General features: G+C 44.1%; 10 protein-coding genes across 10 annotated transcripts; 5 read left to right on the top strand and 5 right to left on the bottom strand.

The window, feature by feature from the left end:
- Positions 1-1,225: 1,225 nt before the first annotated feature.
- BO82DRAFT_379599 (cation-translocating P-type ATPase) lies at positions 1,226-4,485 on the bottom strand (the record flags this gene model as incomplete). The annotated part of the gene is made up of 4 exons (XM_025637699.1): positions 1,226-1,255; positions 1,291-3,865; positions 3,919-4,184; positions 4,258-4,485. 4 exons carry the CDS (start codon positions 4,483-4,485, stop codon positions 1,226-1,228), a joined length of 3,099 nt encoding a protein of 1,032 aa, XP_025485611.1.
- A 1,238-nt stretch (positions 4,486-5,723) lies between these two features.
- Positions 5,724-6,645, top strand: BO82DRAFT_349348 (kinase-like protein; the record flags this gene model as incomplete). The annotated part of the gene is made up of 2 exons (XM_025633872.1): positions 5,724-6,473; positions 6,523-6,645. 2 exons carry the CDS (start codon positions 5,724-5,726, stop codon positions 6,643-6,645), a joined length of 873 nt encoding a protein of 290 aa, XP_025485610.1.
- A 304-nt stretch (positions 6,646-6,949) lies between these two features.
- On the bottom strand, positions 6,950-9,184 carry BO82DRAFT_349344 (Na/H antiporter). The gene is made up of 5 exons (XM_025633871.1): positions 9,024-9,184; positions 8,301-8,974; positions 8,092-8,174; positions 7,623-8,031; positions 6,950-7,570 (listed from the first exon to the last, which is right to left on the bottom strand). Exons 1-5 carry the CDS (start codon positions 9,139-9,141, stop codon positions 7,355-7,357), a joined length of 1,500 nt encoding a protein of 499 aa, XP_025485609.1. The 5' UTR covers positions 9,142-9,184; the 3' UTR covers positions 6,950-7,354.
- A 1,643-nt stretch (positions 9,185-10,827) lies between these two features.
- On the top strand, positions 10,828-12,785 carry BO82DRAFT_298777 (cation:proton antiporter; the record flags this gene model as incomplete). Its single annotated transcript, XM_025632003.1, has 7 exons — positions 10,828-10,864; positions 10,926-11,132; positions 11,205-11,330; positions 11,390-11,440; positions 11,509-11,629; positions 11,746-12,301; positions 12,381-12,785. 7 exons carry the CDS (start codon positions 10,828-10,830, stop codon positions 12,783-12,785), a joined length of 1,503 nt encoding a protein of 500 aa, XP_025485608.1.
- An 849-nt stretch (positions 12,786-13,634) lies between these two features.
- Positions 13,635-14,233, top strand: BO82DRAFT_410550 (Zn(II)2Cys6 transcription factor domain-containing protein; the record flags this gene model as incomplete). Its single annotated transcript, XM_025639770.1, has 2 exons — positions 13,635-13,892; positions 13,949-14,233. The coding sequence occupies exons 1-2, from the start codon at positions 13,755-13,757 to the stop codon at positions 14,231-14,233; spliced, it is 423 nt and encodes a 140-aa protein (XP_025485607.1). The 5' UTR covers positions 13,635-13,754.
- Positions 14,234-14,736: 503 nt separating this feature from the next.
- On the bottom strand, positions 14,737-15,398 carry BO82DRAFT_324098 (uncharacterized protein). The gene is made up of 2 exons (XM_025632819.1): positions 14,993-15,398; positions 14,737-14,933 (listed from the first exon to the last, which is right to left on the bottom strand). Exons 1-2 carry the CDS (start codon positions 15,240-15,242, stop codon positions 14,806-14,808), a joined length of 378 nt encoding a protein of 125 aa, XP_025485606.1. The 5' UTR covers positions 15,243-15,398; the 3' UTR covers positions 14,737-14,805.
- Positions 15,399-17,512: 2,114 nt separating this feature from the next.
- On the top strand, positions 17,513-18,043 carry BO82DRAFT_349335 (PLAC8 family protein; the record flags this gene model as incomplete). The annotated part of the gene is made up of 3 exons (XM_025633870.1): positions 17,513-17,597; positions 17,660-17,757; positions 17,810-18,043. Exons 1-3 carry the CDS (start codon positions 17,537-17,539, stop codon positions 18,041-18,043), a joined length of 393 nt encoding a protein of 130 aa, XP_025485605.1. The 5' UTR covers positions 17,513-17,536.
- A 262-nt stretch (positions 18,044-18,305) lies between these two features.
- Positions 18,306-19,325, bottom strand: BO82DRAFT_410546 (hemolysin III family protein; the record flags this gene model as incomplete). Its single annotated transcript, XM_025639769.1, has 3 exons — positions 18,800-19,325; positions 18,513-18,743; positions 18,306-18,464 (listed from the first exon to the last, which is right to left on the bottom strand). Exons 1-3 carry the CDS (start codon positions 19,298-19,300, stop codon positions 18,306-18,308), a joined length of 891 nt encoding a protein of 296 aa, XP_025485604.1. The 5' UTR covers positions 19,301-19,325.
- An 809-nt stretch (positions 19,326-20,134) lies between these two features.
- On the bottom strand, positions 20,135-21,315 carry BO82DRAFT_298782 (nucleotide-diphospho-sugar transferase; the record flags this gene model as incomplete). The annotated part of the gene is made up of 4 exons (XM_025632004.1): positions 20,135-20,326; positions 20,379-20,744; positions 20,815-20,909; positions 20,991-21,315. 4 exons carry the CDS (start codon positions 21,313-21,315, stop codon positions 20,135-20,137), a joined length of 978 nt encoding a protein of 325 aa, XP_025485603.1.
- A 661-nt stretch (positions 21,316-21,976) lies between these two features.
- BO82DRAFT_410545 (uncharacterized protein) lies at positions 21,977-22,849 on the top strand (the record flags this gene model as incomplete). The annotated part of the gene is made up of 5 exons (XM_025639768.1): positions 21,977-22,106; positions 22,191-22,210; positions 22,259-22,292; positions 22,346-22,419; positions 22,469-22,849. The coding sequence occupies 5 exons, from the start codon at positions 21,977-21,979 to the stop codon at positions 22,847-22,849; spliced, it is 639 nt and encodes a 212-aa protein (XP_025485602.1).
- Positions 22,850-22,902: the final 53 nt, after the last annotated feature.

Raw genomic sequence — 22,902 nt, 5'->3', positions numbered from 1 at the left:
GACCCAAATGCTCCTCAGAAACTTGATGCCGCTGCTGTTGCTGAGTTTGAGAATGATGAGGAGATAAAAGGTCTGTATGCAGAGATTGAGATTCTGACAAAGAAAATTAATGGCAAGCCAAATGAGCACCAGGACCTTGCCAGCGAACGAGAAAAGTTATACAACAAAGTGGCGAAGAGACGACGCAGCAAGACCAAGGAATTTATCCAGAACTGGTGGAAGTCCTCCTATAATGAATATATTGCAGGAAAGGATCTCACTGAACGTGATTCAACATGTCTATTTTCAATCTACCGAAAATACATGCCAGAGAGAGACAGGCTGCGAGATAACTTATTCAGCGAAGTGACAATTGACAGCGAGACTGGAAGACAGTGTATGCTAGATATGGTGGCTATCTGCACGTCTGAAGAGAGGGTAGCATACTATCCTGGTGAATTACCAACCGACGGAAGATGTCCGGTTTGTTTGAAAGATATGTCAAGGTTTGTTTCAGATTTCTTATACCTATATTCAATGCTGATTCCTGCAGTTTTGAGATCCAAGGTCGCTCCAAGCATATACTTCAATGCAAAAGGAAATCACTGAATGCAGCACCATATCAACAGTCATACAAAAATGGAAAGAGAGCTCATCGTCGCACTGACCGAGTGTTTTTGGAATGGTGCTTTCTGTGTACCAAGTGGTTCCACACCAAGACTGACTGGCAGGCCCATTGTTGCTTTCATCTAAAGGATCTACAGCCGCGTTGTGGTTTGTTGCGATTCCGTTATACATTAGTTTCACCAGGGCTTTGCCCTTTCTGCCTGGGCAATCAGAGCATGCAGCCCGAGTGCAGATTCAAGCAGTGGCGCGAAAAGGTTACTCTGATCAATCATATCGACAAAGAACACTTATCAAAGATAGACGAGGACAAGCCTATCGTATGCCCTCACCCATCTTGTGAAGACAAGGCATATCCTTCTGCTTTGGAGCTTCGTCGCCATTTTTATAATGTTCACTCGATTGAAGAGCCTCGCCGCAACTGTGTTAGCAGAAAACGAAAGTGGATACTTCGGGATGATACGAAGGAAGAGGCTATTGTCAAAAAACAATCGCCTAGTCGTGCTACTCGTGATGATCAAACTGGAACATTTTGTAAAGTTGGTCCTTAATCAGAACATGGCACCTCGAGGTTATAAAAAGACAGTCTGAGAAGAAGATTGATCATGCCAATTCCAAAGCATCATCCAGGTCCCTGCTGAAATTTGAAATCCTAGAGAGTGTAGGGGTATTTGGCTTTGTCATGACGTGCCGAAGAAAAACCCTCTTTGCGTACTTCCAAGCCTCTACGCCGAGGAAAAACAATATCGCCTCGATGAAAACAATGCCCCATTCCCAACTTATTCCGGTGTGCTTGAAGACGGCATGATTCAGCACTGGAATGTACAAGATTGGAAAGATGGTTATCCAGCCTGCTATTATTGACCAAAACAAAAATCGGTTTTGCCACACGTCGTGTATCCATTGAGTATAATATTTCTCGGACTTAGGCTGCATGCGAAAGAACGAACGCCGCATATTCATCATTTCCCAGGCAAGAAATAAGGCGAACCAAGTCAGACATACGAAAGTTGTTGCTCGTGCGCGGAAAACAAGATCGCATACCTCGGACCACTCCCGGTTGCAGCCGCTTCCCAAGTCACCGTCGCCAAAGCCCCAAATCCGCAGGGAGAAGGCAGACAGGCATAAAGTTGCTGTCCAGAACCCGTACACAAAGATATCAATGATGACTTCCCAGGTGAAGATGCCTTTTTTAGTTTGAGGTGATCGATCCATGATATCGGGGGCAGCGGCTTCCATGCCAAGTCCCATATCCGGCATGCCTGATGTTATCATAATGATCCAGAGAATCTCCACCGGCGACAGTGGAAAAACAGACTGACCATCTCTATCTTTGAAAGCCAGTCCTATCAGCAATGTGCATGCCTGTGCGATGTTCTCAGCAAGCAGGTGCAGCACAAACTTCTGAATATTGTCAAAAATCCGGCGGCCTTCTTCGACTGCATTGAGAATTGAGGCAAAGTTGTCGTCGGTTAAAATAATGTCTGAGACATCTTTAGCAACATCTGACCCTGCTTGACCCATGGCAATGCCCACATCGGCGCGTTTCAAGGATGGAGAGTCATTGACACCATCACCCGTCATAGCAGCAAAACGACCACGGCGATGTAAAGCGTTTATCATGCGTACTTTCGTTTGAGGTGCGCAGCGAGCGATTACTAGTGGTAGTGAAGGGAGACTATCAATTTGATCTTCGGAAAGCTTGTCAAAACGAGCGGCTGTCATGACTATGGAGTCTGCCATCTCTACTCCTAAGGTGCGTAGACTTGCGGGCAGAATACCCACTTGCTGAGCGATAGCTTGGGCTGTGCCTGGGTGATCTCCAGTCACCATATGCACCGTAATGCCTGCTTGGTGGCAAGCTGCAATTGACGCAGCTGTTTCTGGACGCGGGGGATCGTAAATGCCGACGAGCCCTAGAAAGCAAAGGTCTCTCTCATAAAAATCACGGTCGAGTTGTCCTTCGGTCTTGAATGGTTCAGTGCATGGCCGATGTGCTAATGCTAGAACGCGCAATCCCATTCTGGCTAGCTCTTCCATGTTCTGAAAAATCTTATTTCGAATAGCATCGGTTATTACTACCGGGAATGAAGAGCCTTGATCCCATACAACAGTCCTGCATGAGTCCACGATTCTCTCCACCGCACCCTTAGTGAAAACCATTCGATGCTCTGCGTCGAATGTATTCTTTCTGAAAACGACGGACATTTTTTTGATGCTTGAGTCAAATGGAAACTCTGCTTCTTGAAACCACATTGCATTCGGGCCCTTAGTCCATCTATCTCGGTTCCAATTGAAGCGGGAAGCGAAGACCTCAATAGCAATCTCAGTGGGCTCGCCCCGGGCGCACCAGTCTCCTTCTTCAGATCTGAAGACATGCGATAGATTTGCCATGGATGCGACGTCCAAAAAGTCCTTGAGGGCATGGTTGGCAGTAAGTAGACCATTAACATCACCAATGGCAGGACCTTCCTCTTCCTCTTTGAAGTCTAGGGGTGAGACTGGTGTGAATGTGAGATGTCCAACGGTTGGGTTGAATGGTTCATTGGAGTTGCCAACAGAATAAGTGCCGCATGAGGGTATCCAGGCTTTCCTGACAACCATTTTACCCTGTGTTAAGGTGCCTGTTTTGTCGGAGCAGATATTTGTTACTGCACCAAGAGCCTCCAGTGAGTCTAATTTGCGAACAATAACGTTTCGCTCCACCATGCGCTTTGTGCCTACAGCCATGGTGATGGTAAGAACGACCACTAAACAGGCAGGGATCATGCTTAAACCGGTTCCAACAGCGTAAAGGATGACCTCATTGTTGTTAGAGAACCCATTGGCTGCCATGACAATAATGGCGAATAGTACAGCAACCCCAAAGAGTAGAATTGCCAGTTTAGACAGCTTCCGCTGCAATGGAGTACCCACGTTCACGCCGAGGAATCGGCCAATAGCGTCAGTGCCGGTTAGACTCCATGCCTTCAGATACCAGCGCTTCTTTGTCTCGCCTTGGGGCCCACGCTTGACAGGGCGACGCTTGCTGTCGCTAGCACGAAGGGCAGCTGCGATAGACCCTATTTCAGTTCCCATTCCCGTTTTGACCACAACGCCGCGGGCGCGACCACGGGTAACGGTACTAGAGCTATAGGCGATGTTGAGTCTGTCACCCGGGCCGGTATCTTCGGGAAATACCAAGTCGCAATCTTTCTGTACGGGTAAGGATTCGCCTGTAAGGAGAGCTTCGTCTGTTTCGAAATTGGTCGTTTCAAACAAGCTGGGCGAGGTTAGGATTTTGATGATAATCAGCGAAAATTAGTGAAGACTAACCGAAGGTCTGCAGGAATAGTATCGCCGGTCTTGAGTTCAACAACATCGCCCACGACTATATTTGATGAAGGCACCGAAAACGTTGCGCCGCCCCTGGTGATCGTGCCAGTGGGTGAGCTAAGCGAATGTAATGATTCCATCGTTTTCTCCGCCGCATACTCCTGAAAAAAGCCCACCACGATGTTCAAGACTATGACAGCTGCAATCACCCCGCCCTCAATCCATGATTGAATGCCAAGACTGACCGCCATTGCCAAAATCAACACCTGCAATTTGGTATCGAATCAGACTCTGGGAATTTGGAAATGAAGCAGAATCGAAGAAAGTGGATATCTTAACTAGCATCATTGCATTTGCTACCTGTCGAACAAGGATCTTGATAATTGAGACGCCTTCGCTTTCATCAAGCTTATTTGGCCCATAGAGCTGGAGGCGTTGAGCAGCATCTTCTTGGGTCAAGCCTTCATCAGCCTCAACACCCAGCTGGTTCAGTACTATTTCGTATTGAAGGCAATGGGCAGGCTGGCTGAGAAAAGCTTGCCCTGCTATTTTGTGCTTGCTTGTCATGTTAGGAGCCGTTTGTTCCAAGCTCGAGATTTTAGGAATGGGGAGATGAGGTTGAAGGATTAAGCTTGAAAAATAGAGAAGCATGAAAACTGGGCATAACGAAGATTTTCAGGTTGGGTGTGTGACATATTTGTAGGTATGTGCTGAAGGAGTGATATTCTAGTTGGCAAACATAGATAACCTATCATCTTGGCGCCCAGGCCTTGACCGTGGCGCCACTCTTGGCATCGTCAATAGAGCCTTTAGGTCAAAGAATAAACGTTCATTCACAACATGCTCGATTTTGCGGACCAAAGGACTTTGCTACATGACGCAACTATGATGCTCTTACAATTTTTATGGGACGAAAAAATAACACGTGTTGTCGCCAGATTTACGTGTACTCGTTGCTTGAAATCATTTTAGTAACAGCACAATGGGCAGCCAAAACAAGCAAGCCACGAAGCATGTGAATCCAGTCAACAACTAGACATCATCTGTGTTTACTTGTCTGTGATATGTAAAATGTGCTGGGGCATAAATAAGTATTACCTTGACAATGGTAATTACACGTGTTCCCACTGGGTGTCAATGGCACCAAGGGTGAGTGGGGAAGGGACCGGTTGGCTGGTAATCAATGGCTCACATGTGTATCGTTCCCATTACAATCGTCCCCCGCTCTTTCCGCCTTCGCCAAGTCCAACTTGCTGGTCTCGGCGGGCCTTGGCGGACACGCTATTCGTAATAACATTTGTCCGGACCTTCGCCTTGGATACACAAGGGATGGCATCACTTGCACACCCCAGTTCATATCCGTGTAAAATATACGAGACCTTCTAGCAGCAGTGATCTAAACTCAGATAGTGCCATTTCACTACTAGTATAGGGGTGCCCAGAAATTTGCAGCCCCTCTTACAGCGCTTGCTGAATTTGTCGGGCCCCCAAGAAGGTGGCTTGGAAGGAGTTGACTCAAAATCTCATCAGCAACTATTATATTTTAGTGAATGTGAACTCAGCTCAAACCGAAGATCATGCCCGTTCAGATCCACCGACAAGGCAGATTTACTCGCACGAATCATGGGCATTTTCATCGCCTACCTCATGAGCCTATGAAGCCGTTCTGGACAAGTATACCTGTTTTTCCGTGGAAGCGGCTTCACAAGGAAGAGGTTCCTTATTCGGACTTACAAAATTTGCCTACATTTTGGAAACCGTGGACTGGGAGTGCTTCAATATGCCAGTCACTCAATACTCATGAAATGACTGTTATAAAGGATAAATATGGGCAGATCCGTTATTATGCAGATCTTAGCGACAAGAACATGTTCATACTATTGCACAAAGATTGGAAGCACTACCCGCGAATCGATCGCTACTATGTGCTGAAAGTGTTTTGGCCCAGGCCGAAAGAGTCTAATCAGCACTACCTGAGACGAATACAGTCTGAGTTCTCAGTAGCCTCCTCACTGCACCATGACAACATCGTCGACACATTTGAAGTCCTGCCTATAGGTCACGGCCACAGGTGCTTGTGCATGGAATATTGCGCCGGTGGGGATGTGCATTCCCTCATTGTTGCAGCAGGAAAACTACAGAAAGAAGAGGCGGATTGTTTCTTCAAGCAATTAATACACGGGGTAACTTACCTACATGAAGAAGGCATTTCACATCGGGATTTGAAGCCCGAAAATCTCCTTCTCACCCGAGATGGCTGCCTTAAGATTTGCGGTTTCGATTACGTCGAACGTTTTTATAATGATCAAGAAAACAAATTCTACTTGTCGACAGGATACTGCGGCTCCGCTCCATACATTTCACCCGAGCAATATTTAAATACAGAATTCGACCCGAGACGTGTTGACATATGGGCCGCTGCTATCATCTATATCGTTATGAGGACAGGACGTAACCGGTGGAATGCTGCAACAAACGAAGACGAATACTTTAAAGACTATATGAATGAGCGAACATTTGGAAGAAGAACGTCATTTCTTGAGGATATTTGTTATGTAGGCCAGCCACTTCACCGCTGCATCGTACTTCTAACAAAGTCAATAGGGACACAGCCTCAGCATCATATACGCGATGCTCAGTATCCATCCAGAAGGCCGACCCGCGGCATCCGCAATTCTCACTTCTTGTTGGTTTCGGGAAATCCAGAGTTGCAAGGTCTGTCAATGATGCTGTACTTGATATTTTGCTCGCATTATTTGAGGTTTAACGTATCAATTCATGTAAGGGAGAATGCCACGCAAATTAATCGATATAAAGCATGCATTAGGTCATAGGAAATTTGTTTGACACGTTGTCGGTGTTCGTCCATTTTGTTTATTGTTCACTTGTTAAATATTAAGATTTTGCGTCTGTGGTCCGATGACCTGTCAATTCTAGACTCGGCGGGTTAGCCGCGCAAACTCAACGAGATCTACACTCTTTATGTCAAAGTGAGGGAAGAGAACTGAAGATGCTAGTATCTGCACAAGATCCTAATAGTAGAAATAAAAACCATGGAAAACACTTGGTCACATAGCTGAATTGTGGGCATAGCGGCCTCAACGAGCAATAGTGGAGACTGTAAAGTTAATAGCGCTAGCGGAGAGCATTCCATGAGATTCATCCTAGTAACATAAATACTTCATTCAAATTCGACTTGATGCTTGCTTTGAATTGTTTGACAATGATCTTGCAACCGCGTCTGAAAGTCGACAAGGCAGCACATTGTATGTTTGGTTCAGGAACAATCTGTCACGGCCTTTGAAAACAGGTCGTAACGGACCTTCTGCCGACCTTGTAAGCTCCGAGGACATGAAGAGTTCTAAAAGAAACACGGGCTCTGCTTCTACTGCAAGCGTCACCAGGCATATTGTTTGTCCCTTAAAGATAAATGAGTTCATTCCCTTGTCGCTATAGTGTCTTCATAGACAGGCCTGTGACGTTGAAATGTTTCTAAGTTGGAAACTGGGGTTGCAGTGCTATGAGATTGCTGAAGTAAATCCACCGGAATGGCGGCCTGTTCTTGAACCGAGCTGTTGCCCAAAGCATTTGATATAGTTCTCGGTAGATGGTACCCCGCCTTCCCTAAAGGTATCGAAAGTCCATGTACGATCTAGTTGATCGGTCAGAAGAAACAGCAGCGGAATGCTATAGAGGGTACGTACTATACTGCAAATGACCAAAAACCAGACAATCACCTCGACTGCTTCTAAGAGATGTTGAGAATCAGCGCGCACCTCGCCATCCACTGTCATATTTCTCAGTGCCTCTCGACACACGGACAAATAGAAGATAGCACCAACGCCAATAGGACCAAAGAACCCCACGAACGCTGCTTGAGTCAATTTTTCAATTTGATGTATGGCCCTATGCATTGCGAGAATAGCAGGCATTCGTCGTAAGAGCAGGATGAGTATACCGAGGAATACCAAGCGGTAGAGTGGAATTACGCTGTTGTTAACGAAGGATGACCACGGACATACAGCGCCAAACCACATGAATATCGAGAGGTTAAGAAGCATATCGATAGTCGGTTGGAGCGAATCGTCCATTGTTTCCAGGCGAAACCAGTCACTGTGGAGAAACCGGTTTTGTAAGCTGACGAAAGAACCACGTGAGAGTGGGACCACATACTCCTGGGTAAACACATTTCCGGCGACAAAACATGCAAGAAGATCATCGGTCCCAATCAGACCGCAAGTTCCTAGAGTAAACAACTGACGTTCTTCGTTAGCACTCCGAAGTTCGTTGATACCAGGAAATAACATTTGCTTTTGACAATAAGGGCGCAGAGTTTATAGCACTAAGAAGATAGAGAAGAACAAAAGATACCTGTCACTTACAGCTAGAGAGATGGCAAACACGAGAAAACTCTCGCGATCCACATAACGATTCTCTTCTGCCCAATGTAGCAGCGTTCGAGACAGCCAACCCACAACCACACCGTAAAAGATACTGAGTATAATGTCGTAGCACCATATCTCATAGAACCACATGCCGATGGCCTTCGCTGCTCCGCCACTGGCGTCCGATCCTTCCATTCCAGTGTACTTCATTAGATAGAGAGAAAGGAATAAGAATGGGTATCCTAGCCCGTCGTTGGCACCTGATTCAGCGACAATCATGCGTTGCAAACTGCGTGGGACATATCGATCTGCAAACTTCCCCTTGACAATAGAGTTTGACAGGACTGGATCTGTAGGAGTGATACATGCGGCCACAACTAGGGCGTGGAGATATTGCAGACCAGGAGTCATGGCCCAGATCACGAGACTGCTACATATCCACATAGCTGCCATGCCAGGACCCAGCAACAGCGCCAAGCTCTTCCATTCGACCTGCAAATAGCGTTTAGGCAGCTGAACGCCAGCTAGAAATAATTGTATGCCCAAGACTAGTCTTGTGAAATACAAGGTAATAACTTCGACATTCTGATTGGATCCTAATGCATACTCTGAAGGCCGAATAAGGTTAGCGGCATCGGGTGAGAAGACAACCCCAGTAAGAAGGGAAATCACTGGAGGATAATCAGCACAGTTCGAAACATCTTTCTTGGTAACACGAACATGCTTCGGACAAGTAAAATTTCTCCTTGCATAAAAAGGACACAAGCCCAAACAGCGAGATGAAACCCCCGAGGAGTGCGCAGACGATGTTGAAATTCACTACAGAGAGAGTTGGCATCGCGATTGTATGGGAAAAGTATTAAATTCTGGAATCATGCATAGAGAAAGAGGTAATAGAAGTTTAAACCATTAAAATTAGAAATAAATGTTGAGTGCGGAAAACTAGTCATGTGACTAGAATGGCAAGATACATCAATCACAGTGTCACGTGATCAAAAACGAGGCGGCTCTGATTCCCGATTTCTTCAAGGCCCACTTAGCCCAGCAATGTCATACCATACACTTATGCATTGCAATGTAGTCGTTATGATACTAAAGGCGGTAAATGCTTACACAGCGTAGACCTTGAGCATTTATTTATAAGCTAATATACAAAGCCACTTCTCTTCAACAACAACGGTGGTGCATATGCTTTCCGGTCTTGGGCAAAATCAGTTGATTCTCTCCACTACACAAATCCAGCTCGCTTGGCTGCCAACGTGCTATGCTTTAGAGTGCGCTGTCGAGTCATCGTGCTGAAGTGCCCTCTTCTGTAGCTTAGGTGAAAATGCTAAGCCATCGTGCTCTTAGACAGAGTCCCGGCGCGACGCTACTTCTTGGTTCGTCAAGCATTGTCAAACCTGTCATCTGTACATGAGAGATCTTTCATAATATTAATAGTAACTCATACGCTGATCCATAACATCAAGCATGCCATACAAACAAGAAGGAATAATTAGGGAACAGAACGGTGGCAGAGGCCCGGCGGGATGATAAAGGGGGCTGCAGTCACGTGCAGCAGGTGCTGCGGGTCTGTCCCGTAACAGTAAATACTCATATGGATAATTTTAAGTGGATACTTAGGTTCTCGAGGAGCATACAGGTGCTCGGGTGAGTGTTCTTCCGTTCAATTCCACAGGCTCAAATAACTACGTGCACTTCCCATCTGCTCAGCCGTACTTGAGCCACACGCCGACACGCCGGGAGTAGTAGTTGGGTGGGTGACCATCAGCGCACCCCTTAAGTTGTATGCTTTTGGTTCTGGTTTTGGTCTTGAATCTCTCTGTTTTCAGCACGCCTGACAGATCTCGAGTTGGCCACGTATTGAACGCCAGCCCTCCGCTCGTATTGAGTCTACTCTGGTCAGGCCAAGGACACTAGCATGGAGTCGTACAACTCAGGCCATACACAAGGCCCAATCCTGCTCCTTCCGCTCTTGCGCCAAGTTCCATTGCTCCACTGTTCCACCACTGTGCTAACCTCGGCGGCTCTTGGCGGGAAGCGCTATTCTTCGGTATGCAACATGCAAGTACCAGGGAAAAAGTCCACGGTGCATTGCCGGGACACCTGCAGCGAAATGGAGGGGCAGTCTGACGGTTGATTCCAACTTTTCAGTAAACTCTTGGCAAACCCTAAACAGAAATTCCATCCTCCATTCATTTGTTCGGATAAGGACATCGTTCCGTTCGCGGAAAGTTGAAAATGTGGACCCTGGGGACGTCATCCTTCACGAATTGAATCCGGCCAAGGGAATTGATGACAGATGGACTTTCTGCAAGTTCTGCGGTAATCGCTGCCGCATTACTGAGAAATAGTGAGTCATGTTTCCTTACAGTTCAGAGCTCCTTGGGAACCATGAAACGGAAGTGAGTGAATCTCACAATGGATACATATAACCCCCCAAATAAAGAAGACCTTGAGATGTGAACAAAATCGTTCCGCTGGTGACGAGTTCCTGCTGCCTCTATCATTCGTCCTCTTGGCCATGGCGGGAGGTTTTCTACCTTATCACGAGCCAGGAAGTAAGGCCTCCCACACTCCGTCTAGATATCCTTCGATACCAGTCTTCTGATTTCCTTGCAGTTGTCGACATCCTCATCCTGATTTCCTTCTTTTTCATCTTGTCCTTGGCAGAATGGGCCTCAGCGAAGATAATTCGCGCCGGCATCATTGGCCAAATAGCGGTCGGTATCATTTACGGTAAACCTCTCGCCGATATCCTTGAACTGGACTGGCAAAAAACTTTTCTATTCCTCGGCTATGTTGGCTTAATTTTGATCATATTTGAAGGTACATGGCTCATGTCGTGCTCCCCTGTATTCTGTTTATTTCTGTCCTGGGCACTAATGTTCTCTTTTCCAGGTGGTCTCAACGCTCGCCTGGATCTTTTAAGGGCAAATCTGGTGCTTAGTATGCTCGGTGCAGCCACCGGTGTTTGTTTCCCCATTGGCCTTTCGTACCTGCTTCTCTATTTTGCATTCGGATATGGTTGGCTTCCACAGACATTAAAATTTTAGTTTCTGTATAATCAGGCTTACGATTTCCAGGTGCTGTGGAAACCTTCATTGTTGGAGCAGCGCTATCTGCAACCTCTTTGGGTAAGTAGACGCCCGTGGCTCACTAATCTGGCGATCTTTTTTATAGTTTGTTTGCTTACACTGCCAAGGTACAACTTTTGCGGTGATATCTTCTGCTTCCAGCACCGTCGATCTTGCACAGACCCGAGTAGGCTCTGTCCTGATCAGCGCGGCGGTTATTGACGACGTGGTTGGGCTTGTCATGGCAAGGTTTGTGCGCATTTGCTCTCTTCTGTTACCATTTACTCGGCCACCTCGCGGGGGAAGCGCAATCTTTCTGAGCGGCTAGGAGAACCCCTATACTAACAGTCTTTAATGCTCCCCAGCGTCATCGAAAATCTTGGTCAGCTTAGAGGAGGAGGTGATAGTGGTGGTGGTGGCGGCGGAGTCAATCTCGGCTGGCTGATTGGACGCCCTATCGTGGCCTCGATCGCGATGGCGATTGTAACACCCCTCGCGAGCAAATACCTGTTCGCGCCGACGTTTCGACGGTTCATCGAGCACGACTTTGCGCGTTTCGACCACATCTCCAACATCATCCTGATGACTCTGTCGCTATGCGCGTTCATCACGATTGCGGCCTACGCGGGAACCTCAGTACTTTTTGGCGCCTTCCTGGCTGGCACATTCCTTACCTACATCCCCAGCAAGCAGCTGACTGGCCCGTTCGTCGTGATGAGCCGGGAGGAGGGCGAGAAGCTGGCGCACAAGAGCCCGACGTTCGTCCACACCTTTGAGCGCTACCTCGTTGACGTCCAGAAGTACTTGATGGAGCCGTTGTTTTTCGCGAGTATCGGCTTCGCCATCCCCTTCGTGCAGCTGTGGACCGGCAAGCGGATCTGGCGAGGGATCGTCTTCACGCTTTTGATGGTCTTTGCCAAGGTAAGAGGTTTCCTCCTGCAACTACACCCACATTTCTCCTAAGCGCTGTTGCTCACGGCTGAGATTTGGTTGCAAACAGTTTGTCGTGGGGGTTTGGGTGCCGATTTGGGGCCGTTGGCCTGCTCGCAAGCAGGAGCCGAGTTTAGCGTCGGTAGAGAGTAGTGGTATGGAAAACGGAAGCCAGGCGCGTGCAGAGAGTGGGGAAGTAAAAGACCAAGCAACCACATGGCTTTCGGCATTCCTCTTGGGGTCTGCGATGGTCGCGCGGGGCGAGATTGGGCTTCTGATCATTGAGATTGGATATAACGAAACATCCTACGTCAGCGAGGAGGCCTTCATCACGGGCGTGTGGGCGATTCTGCTCAATACCATTATTGGGCCTGCCACGGTAGGGCTTCTGATCAAGTACTGCGGCAGACGCATTGGAGAGGGCGAATGGGGTCTTCAGCGCTCGGTCATAGGCATGGAGGTGCCCCCAGCTTAGGGGCTGGAGACCGTGAATACATCTAATTCTGTGTAAGACTTTTTCTTCATGCGGTTAACAAATATCTGAAGATCGAAGCGACGACAGGGATGGTCAGATCATCAAGCACTGGCCCTTGAGACCTCTGATATCAGGAGCTGCTCTTGAGGACACTACACTTTCTAGTTTAGCTCTCAAATTTGTTGGAAACACGAAAGAAAAAACATTGAAGGAACTTTTGGATGTAAGACAAAAGCATGTTTTTACACTCTGGTGTAATAAAGACGAGCTGACACTGGGCCTACACAGGATGAATTTCTATGTCTAGCAAACCCAGGCGGTTCATGGAGCCTAAAACGACATTATTTTGATGCACTCCCGTTAAGTATCAGGTTTGGAAAGCGAGCTCGGGAAAAGTCATGAATCATTTGTAGTTTTGAGCCACAAAGCCATTAAAAGGCTTTAAGACAAACAGTTTTAAAGCATCTGTGCTTGAATTTCTGTTTATTTGGTTGTGATAAAAATTATGATTGATATAGTTGTCTTAGCTGTCACTTTTGTGCATCATGAAGACTTTAGGGATGTGATCAATTAGTCATCAAATAGATAGTTCTCCTCCTTATGAAGAATACAAAACCAATCTCCAAGTTATGAAGAATATAAGACTAAATGTGAAAATGCTCGACCGTGTCTGAGATTGCCCATTTAGATTATGTGAAACTCAACAAGGATCATGCATTTCTTTGTTTGCTACGACAAACATGATGACAAGCACATCTTGGAAAAGTACTCCTCGTCAAAATGAGCTTTTGAGATATAAGAGGTCATCTTGTATTTATCTTCCTTGAAAAGAGATGATTATTTACCTTTGTTTGCTGATAATTTGTTGGATCGTGGGCACACAAGTCGCTTCTACCCGGTAGTGAATATAGATATTCCCTTTCCAATAGTGCTCTGGCAATTAACATAACCCACAAGTTACCAAAAGAAATGGCTAAGACCCCAGCATTTCGGCCATTACTCCCTGCTGCTACACCGCCATCTCCAATCGTGAGTAGAAAGGTTTCTGGTTCCACACAGACTCGTCGATCTTCAGCCTGTCTAAAGTGTCGTGAGAAACGTGTTAAGGTAAGATATCTCAGCTACAGTTGGTCCCAATGCTACTAACCACGTATTCTATTTAGTGCGTCGGCTCATCGCCTTGTCAAGCCTGCACCGAGACCGGAACAGCCTGCATCTTCGAACCGTCCAGAGATAGACGTAGGAAGTCAGCTCTCATCTATGCAGAGCAGTCTACTCAGAAATATCGGAAAATCTTAAAGCAGCTACTACGCACTTTGATGTTTGGTAATGATGAACAGATCTCTGCATTGAAGGAATTCGTCAGGAACCATGCTTCTGTAGGAAGTTGCTTAAACGTACTGGGTTCGGAGTACCAGCCAAGCTCAACTCCCTCCGAGACAAGGTAGTGGAGAAGAGCGGGACTCAATGTTAATTAAAGGCGTCATAAATAGCTCACACGTTCAATGATGATTTCATGCTATAAGCGGAACCAAGACGAAACCCAACTCTGGTGAAATCATGTCTGCCCTACAGGTAATCAGAAACTTGTGGAACAAATCAGGTCAGTGTATTATATGGATGCAATTACTGGCCAAACCTGGGACTATTTCCCTTTCAAAGCTGGAGTTGGAAGCGACGTGGAACATAAGAGTATATACTGTTAAGTTCCACAGAAATGTTCATGTGACCAGAGTGTAATGTATCATTCATACACGGCTCAATAATCCCCCAGCTCCGTGCCAGTAGTCGCTTAGTGTGGTTTGAGTTTAGGATTGCTGAAACAATCGAAGAGTGTAGGTAGTGACACCGGTATCCGGAAGCCCTGTATAGGCCTTGACAAGGCTCCAAATTCGTCAGGAAAGCAATAGTTCACGTTCAAAGTTATATATAGAGAGCACAGATAGTGGATCCCTGCATTTCGCCTAAAGCGAGGGGCCAGCATATGAAACATCATCAACATCATCAACTGTAAACCAGGTCACCTGAAGGAACAATAATTGCAAACCAGTTTATAGCTTCTATATCCTGAAAGCTCATTGCTAAGACATTGTCCAACAGTCATACTGTGTTCACCAGCAGTACAGGCCTTGTCGTTGAAAATTTGCACTGATGATATTAGTCAAGCTCCAAGCATGTAGCTATATATAATTTGTATGAAAGCCTACCATCACAGCCGAGTATATGAACTTCAAAAATAATTGACTGGACATCAACATCGCCGAAGGTCTCGCATTGATTGATGTAATTCCCATATATTCCTAATTCTCCCAGGTTCTGTTCTAAGCAGCCGGGCGTACTGAACAAACGGATTTGGGCTAGGCGGGTATCGTTCAGCTTGTCGCCAACAGTGGAGAAAGCCAGGACTGTCAAGTTGGTCAATGCGGTCAGTGTAGGGAGAAAGAAGATGAATTTCATAATGATACGTATAAAGGTGGTTTGAAATGGTTTTAAGAGTTGATAACAACTATGGCAGAAGTTTGTGGCTGTATGTTAGGATAGAGGAAGTAGGTGACTGAATATAGAGGATCTCGAAATTGGCTTGACCAACAAACACACCATGAATGTTTTTCAGAGCCACTGTCAAGATATTAGGTCGGGTAGACTATTGAGCGGGATGCTGTAATTTTAGTAAAAGTCCTATCCTGAACAGACTGTATTTTAGACAACCCATAACTTTAATACGGCCTGCTCAATAAGATAATGACGCTCGAGTCTTGGCAGTAAGATTCGGAAACAATTGTAATATGTTTGTTGGTCAAGCCAAATTTGAGATCGCCTGTACTGCGTTATTGTTACTGTAATAAGTTTGGGCGAACACGATCGATCTTCTCTTGGATCATAAAATCACCCATGCTGAGAGGGTGATAGCAAGATAATCTATTAGGTAAAATAGGTAAGATATATTATGTAAAGTTAACCTTGTAAGATATTAGTATTCTTGGTGCAAAATTACTCTAGACTTCGTGATGGTGTCAGAGATTTCGAAGCCGCTTGCTACAAGAGCCACAGAACACAACCCCAGGCAGCGGCCCGTATAGGGTCTGACGAGGCTCCAGTCTGACAGGAAACAATGGTATCAAAGAAAAGGGGTACTGTACATAGAGAATAGAGATAGTAGAATCCTGCATATCGCCTAAGGCGAACGGTCAAGAGTCTGATTACAACCCCGCTCCTGTACGGTACCTAAGAAGGTTTAGATTACAGTATAACCGGGTCTAAAATTCACCTTCATAAGCACATTAGCGTAAGGAGATTCTGCCCCTCATGTATTGAATTAAGTAGATACTGATTATATGAAAATTACGACTAGTTTATTTGATCTGATGTAGGTGTAATACAATCAGTATAGTCGGTTACTGTGGATAGTAAGGTTTTAAAATGACCTACTAGAGCTTATTATTCCAGAAGTCTAGCCAATTGATCAATTTCTTTCTGGTAAGGCTCAACTTGGTTCAAAGATGAATATGGAACAATACTGCATGTTTCATAAACAATAATAATATTAAGCCTTAGTCTATAAATGGAAATGGCGCTGTTTCCGACCCGCTGGCAGTATACTACATAAAATAATATAGATTTTCCAAACTCATGTTTACTTTGTTTGTGAGTAAGCGATAATGTATCTTCAAATGTGCTATAGAGATATACGCTTTCCACCATCTTTAGTATCTACTTTTATTATTCAGATTCTTACTGAAAACTCCTGGTCCCCAACCCATATTAGCTGGAATATCAGTGTGAATGGAAAGGGGTTAGATTCAGTTATCGATTTACACACAGAATTTGTTATAGAAGCGCTCCCATCACCAGCTTCTTTTGCCAATCTTGAGTTTGTGCAACGTATTTCTCAAGGCAAAGAAATATGTGAATCGGTTATTATACATTATTCGCAACTGAGTACAAAGATTGAGGATCAGCAGCTAAGTTTGAGCCACGACCTATGCAGAATATATGACGAACATTATTTTGGTCATTTTAGACAGGTTGCAGAACCAATAGGATACGGTTTGTCAAAGCTATAAGAGAATTGCAAGACACATTACCGCTAATATAAAGAATTTTTGCTTAGTGTTATATGATACGGTGCAGAGCATGGTGTGGCAAAGACCAAACATGCAGGATCTGTAGTAAGGTTTGATTACAAAGAAAGGTCCTCAGGCTATCTCGGCTCCGAAAAGGATAAGCTTACCTTCAATTCTACTTCTAAACTTCTTAGAATTTTTCCCTAGTATATACTATATTTTAGAATATAACCCGTTCAATACAGAAATTACTTCATCGATATCAGATTTGCAGGTGTTAAGCAGTTATATCAGACTATTCTTGTACGCCTAACTGCTTTGTAGAATTAAGAGCTGCGATTAATAGTACTGCAATCTATTATACTAACTTGGATAGTATCAAGATTATACTTTTTTAAAAACATTCCAAGGTCTTATATTCTTGTATTATACCATATTTCTCAATGCCTGTGATGATATACAGATTTGATTGTATTACAGGTATTAGATGACTTTCAGTTTTGAATACATGCAAGAACTGCAGTTAGATTCCTAATTTCGCCCTAAAAAGATTCACCATTTTATGTTAAGAATGTTCGTATTTTTAAACATATAAACAGTGCCCCTCTACTGATGATGATTTTGTTTTATAGTGACTCCTGATTCGACAAATTCTTATATTAAAACATACTCTTCTCTACGACGACGATGGAAAACAGCCGAGAATGGAAGTATGGATTCTGGGATTGCTGCTCTCCCTTCAAGACTTGTCTGTTAAGACTGTAATAACATTTGAACTTGCACCGAAATGTGAAGCTAATATATAAGTAGGTTGCTTTGCTTTTTGGTGCCCATGCTGTCTCTATGGTCGTACTGCCTCACGACTTAACAACCCAACTTTAAAGGAACATACTTTTTTTAATCAAGATGTAATAGGCCCTAGGCTCTCTCCATGCCTCACTCAACTGATATTCGATCTAGTGCTGTTTATATTATTTGGCTAGCTGCTGTGGTTTGAGCTTTATCCCGTTAATGATGAAACGGGCCAGATTGCGTGCAAACTTTGAGCTAGAGGGTTCGAGCTGTGGTGACTGCTTTAAATCGTGTTGTTGTTCAATTTGTACTTTGATGCAAATGGAAAAGGAGGTTAAAAGCCGTTCGGAGCTGTTAGAAACAGAGGGCTATCAGGTACCGGCAGATATGAGGTATGGATGATTGGATTATGATAGTGAAGAGTGGATAGACTGTTTGGCAGCCGCTTCTTTTGAAACCTCTTTTATTGGCCATAGCATATACGGGACTTTTATACGGTATCAGTACTCTGCGATTGCTTTGAAATAGCCATACGAAAATATACAGTTTTATATTATATCTGAATATTGTAGATTACATCAACCTAGTATTAAAAAATACTGTATTATTATCTAGTGCTCAGCAGTTGAGTAAAAAATATCAGTAGAGCACCTAAGCTCATTCCTCACAAGTGACAATAAGTTCTACAATAGTTATAATGAAATGAAGACAAAATTCCAAGAAGATGCAAAACAGTAGCCAACACCACCAAAATATGGAATATCTGATGGGACGATCCATATATATCAAATTTCCCCGGTTTTAATGACTCAGGAATCTTTGTCTATACTAGTTAGTTTTTTGCTGGAGGTGACTAGCGCAAAATACTCACTGTGTAGATAAATGCACCTAGCAATAGGATAACTCCTTCAGCAAGATAGTATAGTATCCCAGACTGTTTAATCATTGCCCGAAAGCCAATAAGGATAGTACCGTGTATAAGAGGAGCAAAGGCTGAAAGACCGATACTGATAAAGATACCAACACGGAAAGTACGCCAGCATGGACCTTGAAACTTTGGGTACAGTAGAACCAGAATTATTAATAAGTCCAGAAAGATTATCTGCACAGAAAATTAGTATAGTATAAGAATAGCCAATAAAAGTCTTCTCAACTTACTAAAGCCCAATACACACATCTTAAAAAAGGTTCGTAGTAGAACACCATATATATACCAGATATAAAATCACCAAGTATCAGGATGGCAATTCCGACGTAATCAAGGCGTAACCATAGACTTGAAATATTCTTAGAGTGATTGATCAATGTGTGGTATGTAGCTGATATTAGTAGGCATAAACCTGCTGTTAAAAGAAAAAAGGAAAAGACCAGATAATCAGCAACTGTTGCCTCAGGGTAATGTGTGCAAAGATACTGATAAATAAGTACTTCAGCTGTAAGAAAAAGGGTGCCTGGAACCAGGTGAGAATAAATATTAATAGTCTCATTATGAAGCGCAACTAAACTTAGGAAACATGAATAGCCAGATTTCGAAACAGGGCGATAACTGTCGAGAATAAACTTATTATCTTGATACCATTCTGGTATCTCCGAGTAAGATAAAAGACTGGAAGATTTGTCCTTGGGTATAGTTTGAGTTGATGGTACTAATCCTTCCATAGCTCTAGCTGATATAATAGGGTTTCTACTAGCACTTGAATGTAGTAACTCTAGATATTATGCTGGTTGAATAGATGTCTTCTCAGCTTTCTTATAAATCTTAAGACTAGATAGCATGTGGACTTAGGAGATAAGTATCTAATACAAGCGTAGATAGAAGGCTGTTTGATTAGCCTTCAACTCTGTATCATCTTAGCTCTTATAGTTTCAAAATCGCTGATACAATTCATAAGTATAAGTAGTAACTTTGTTTCCTGATTTGCCGTTTGTATATGTAAGCCAGCACTGCTCATACTGTACCGGGTCTTCAGATACTGGTTTCTCTATCAATCTTCTTATTTCCCTGCTGAAAAGCACCTAGATTAGAGATAAAAGGCAGGCTAGCAATGATTAGTTTCCTTTTTTGAGAATATCTATCAATAGTGTGGAGAAACTTCAACCATGGTACAGTGGATTTATGTTGGTCCTTGCATCAGTTCCACTCTTCTTGGTGTTGGTGGATATGAACTCGTAGGGCAGAAGAGCCTACTTGGTTCGACCGAACTGTTCACACGTACAATTGCCGGGGCTTAGAGAGATCTCACCGACAATGCCTTCTCTGAATATAGCAGTCATTCAGAAATAATCGCTGCATATGATTAAAGATCCATTGCATTCAGTTCAAAGAACACCCCTCACATTCCTCACCGATTCCGCGTCACAAGATGCACAAGTCCATGGATACTAGTAGCTGTTCAAAAGGCTGTTGATAAGAGTTCGTAAATAGAACATACAGTACAGAGTATCAGGATCATCTTACTGTATTCGTCAGATTGTATCTAATCCACAAAGTTTCTACTCAAGGTCAGGCTTCTTCTTTAATATGCCACACGTATCACTATACTGTACCTTCCGTCTTTGCACAAAGTCTTCATAAAGACCTAGCCAGATTTCTCGAGACCGACATGCAAGAGCACCACTTGTCTGGTCTGTGTCACAAGTAGGTTGCTCCTGTTGAATTACTCTGGCGGGAGATCTCCGCCAAGGCTAGAAGTCAGGTGAGTAAGCATACTCCTCAAAATCCACAAGACTAGAATACCTTGGGAACCGGCCAGTCCGAAAAATGAAGATACTTTGCCTCTTGGATTACAAGATCCGGATCCCAAGTAGCCTCAGGGTTTCCAAGATAGTTGCTGTGGTTCCGCGCTCTAAATTCTCCTGTCAGAAGAATGTATGAACGATGTGGAAGAACCACAGCACTATCTCTGTAGAGCTGATTCAAGATCTCCATATCATACACTGCAGGTCCTGCCGCTTGCATCTGCTCCCAAATACGACCAAATTCAAATTTTGACGGTTGAAGCAGTATAAGAGCAGACGTCAGCTGGCGAGTCTGGGTATCTAGCCAGTATGCTCGTGGCATGGCTACCGGTGATGGAGGCCAAAGAAATAAATGATCTAGACTCTAGTGGCAAAGCTTTTAGTATATATGTCTCTGTCTTTCAAGATATAACAGTGGCCAGGGTATTAGATACCTGTAATAAGATAGCATCCGAGTCCAAACTTAATACCCGCTTGTACTCTGTTTGATTGAAGGCCAGCAGCTTGGTATAGCTGTCTGTCCATGTTGCTATATAGGCTGTGAGCCAGCGTGGCCGACATCATCAAATTTGAAGAAGTACAATTGAAGTAAGCATAAATTAATACGTACTATAATCAGCGGGTCGAGTTTGTACCTCAATGGGCATTAGTCTGACGCGATACTCTGCACGCGCCTTGCGTAACAATCTCCCTTCCATAGATTCGCTCTTCAAATCAAAGTGCGAAGGAAAAAGAAGCACTCTCTCTGGGAGGCTGCGAAGGCGCTCAAGAGACTCGAAAAGCATGAGAGCATTACAGAGATAATCTGTGTCAGTCGCATTTTGCACATAGGCGAACTGTGCCCAGTTGATGGCCTCCAAGTTCGGATCGAAAGATGATTCTCTATGAGTAGACAAAAGATCTTTGTATTTATATAGTCGCCACAATATTATCATGAGTGATAACACTGGTAAAGTAAGGTAATAGCGGGAGGTTATAAGCATGGTCTTGGCCAAAAAAGTGTTTCTGGAGCATCGTCATCAGAGGACGAAAAATGAGACTCATTTTGTACTTTCCAACAAAACAAAACTTACAGAGAATCTCGAAATTGGCTACACCAACAAACATACTATGAATATTTCTCAGAGCCACTGCCAAGATACAGTATTAGCTCGGATAGGCTATTGAGCGGGATGCTGCAACTTTGGTGAGAGCTATGTAGACTGTATCTTAGACAAACCCGTAACTTTAACGCGGCCCGCTCGATAAGATAATGACGCTAGCATGTGGTACAGCGGGTAAATTATTTGCTAATGCTCTTACAGCTAGTATTTCATGTATTCAAAACATAACAGAATAGTAGCTTTAAAATTTCAAGCTGCAGCTTCTCAGATATAGTGCTCCGGAACCGGACTGGATACACTAGAGAACCTGGGTCAGGACGGCTCCGAGTCCAATATAGGAAGTTATGCTAATAACATAAACCTGAGATGATCAACCCCATAAGTATCATTAGAAAAAGGAGGCCCATGAATAGCTTTTCTCAAAATTTGACACTACAATTTCTATGTATTTGCTTGGTTTCCGATAGGTGTTTCGAAAGCCTTCATTTACACAATGCCGAAAGGATATCTTTTCGTACCTATACAATCTGTGCTGATCTCGGGTGCGATAATAAGTTTGACATGCTTAATCCTGCGGCTTTTTGTCAGGCGGAAGATAAACAGCAGGCTGTATTCAGAAGACTGTAAGTATTCCCAACATATTATTCAATCACCTTCTTGGCCTTGATCTTTATGAACCCGCACCTAACGTGATATGATTATGGTAGACTGCTTAGTTTTCTCGTGGGTAAGGTTATAAGAGCCAGCGAAGAGGTCAGCGCTTATGAAGTCATAGATAATCTGTTTAAGCACTCAAGGACTAATTCTCTGTAAGTAATGCTCCTACATCTAAAGGCATTTATTCTTACCGCCGATCTTATAGATGCTATATACAATGCTGGATTAGGAACGCATGTTCAAAATCTGAGCACAAGTGTACTAGATCTATTTGAGAAGGTACATCACTAGACAGGAAGTTTTCAAAAGCTTACCTCTATAATATCAGCTTATTCTTGCAACTGCATGCCTCTTTGTTACCGGTTCATGCCTCGCCAGAAGCGCTCACCTGATCTTTCTCGCCCGTATTTTTGCGGGAAAGCAAAGTATGCGTTACGCAGTGTATACAGTTACTGTGTTTATTACTGTCGGCTCCGCGGCAACTTTTTCGCTTTTTGTTTTTGCTTGTCGACCAATATCCAAATCATGGACCATAACCCAGGCTGGCAGATGCATTAATCAGTCGGCTATATTTATTGCTGTTGCAATATTTAATATATGCTCTGATATCCTGTTATTGCTGCTACCTGTGCCTACAATCTATAGATTGAAGATCACACATACACAGAAGGTCAAATTCATGATCATTTCTATCATGGTTTGTGTGTAAGTAACAAAGTAGTCTATATATTCTCCATTTATTAGCGGACTATATTGACCTTT

Source organism: Aspergillus uvarum, assembly GCF_003184745.1.
Source record: "Aspergillus uvarum CBS 121591 unplaced genomic scaffold BO82scaffold_129, whole genome shotgun sequence".
Taxonomy (NCBI): domain Eukaryota; kingdom Fungi; phylum Ascomycota; class Eurotiomycetes; order Eurotiales; family Aspergillaceae; genus Aspergillus; species Aspergillus uvarum.
Note: the sequence above shows the minus strand (reverse complement) of the source record. Positions and strands in the feature narration are given on the sequence as shown.

Excerpts from the sequence above, each read along its gene's own strand:
- BO82DRAFT_349344 (XM_025633871.1), bottom strand. The coding sequence starts at position 9,141 with ATGCCAACTCTCTCTGTAGTGAATTTCAACATCGTCTGCGCACTCCTC. Across the intron at positions 8,175-8,300 it reads TGTTTGCCATCTCTCTAGCT|TTGTTTACTCTAGGAACTTG; the intron begins GTAAGTGACAGG and ends GAAGAACGTCAG. Across the intron at positions 7,571-7,622 it reads TTTTGGTCATTTGCAGTATA|ATCGTACATGGACTTTCGAT; the intron begins GTACGTACCCTC and ends CCGATCAACTAG.
- BO82DRAFT_324098 (XM_025632819.1), bottom strand. The coding sequence starts at position 15,242 with ATGAAATTCATCTTCTTTCTCCCTACACTGACCGCATTGACCAACTTG. Across the intron at positions 14,934-14,992 it reads TCATATACTCGGCTGTGATG|TGCAAATTTTCAACGACAAG; the intron begins GTAGGCTTTCAT and ends TAATATCATCAG.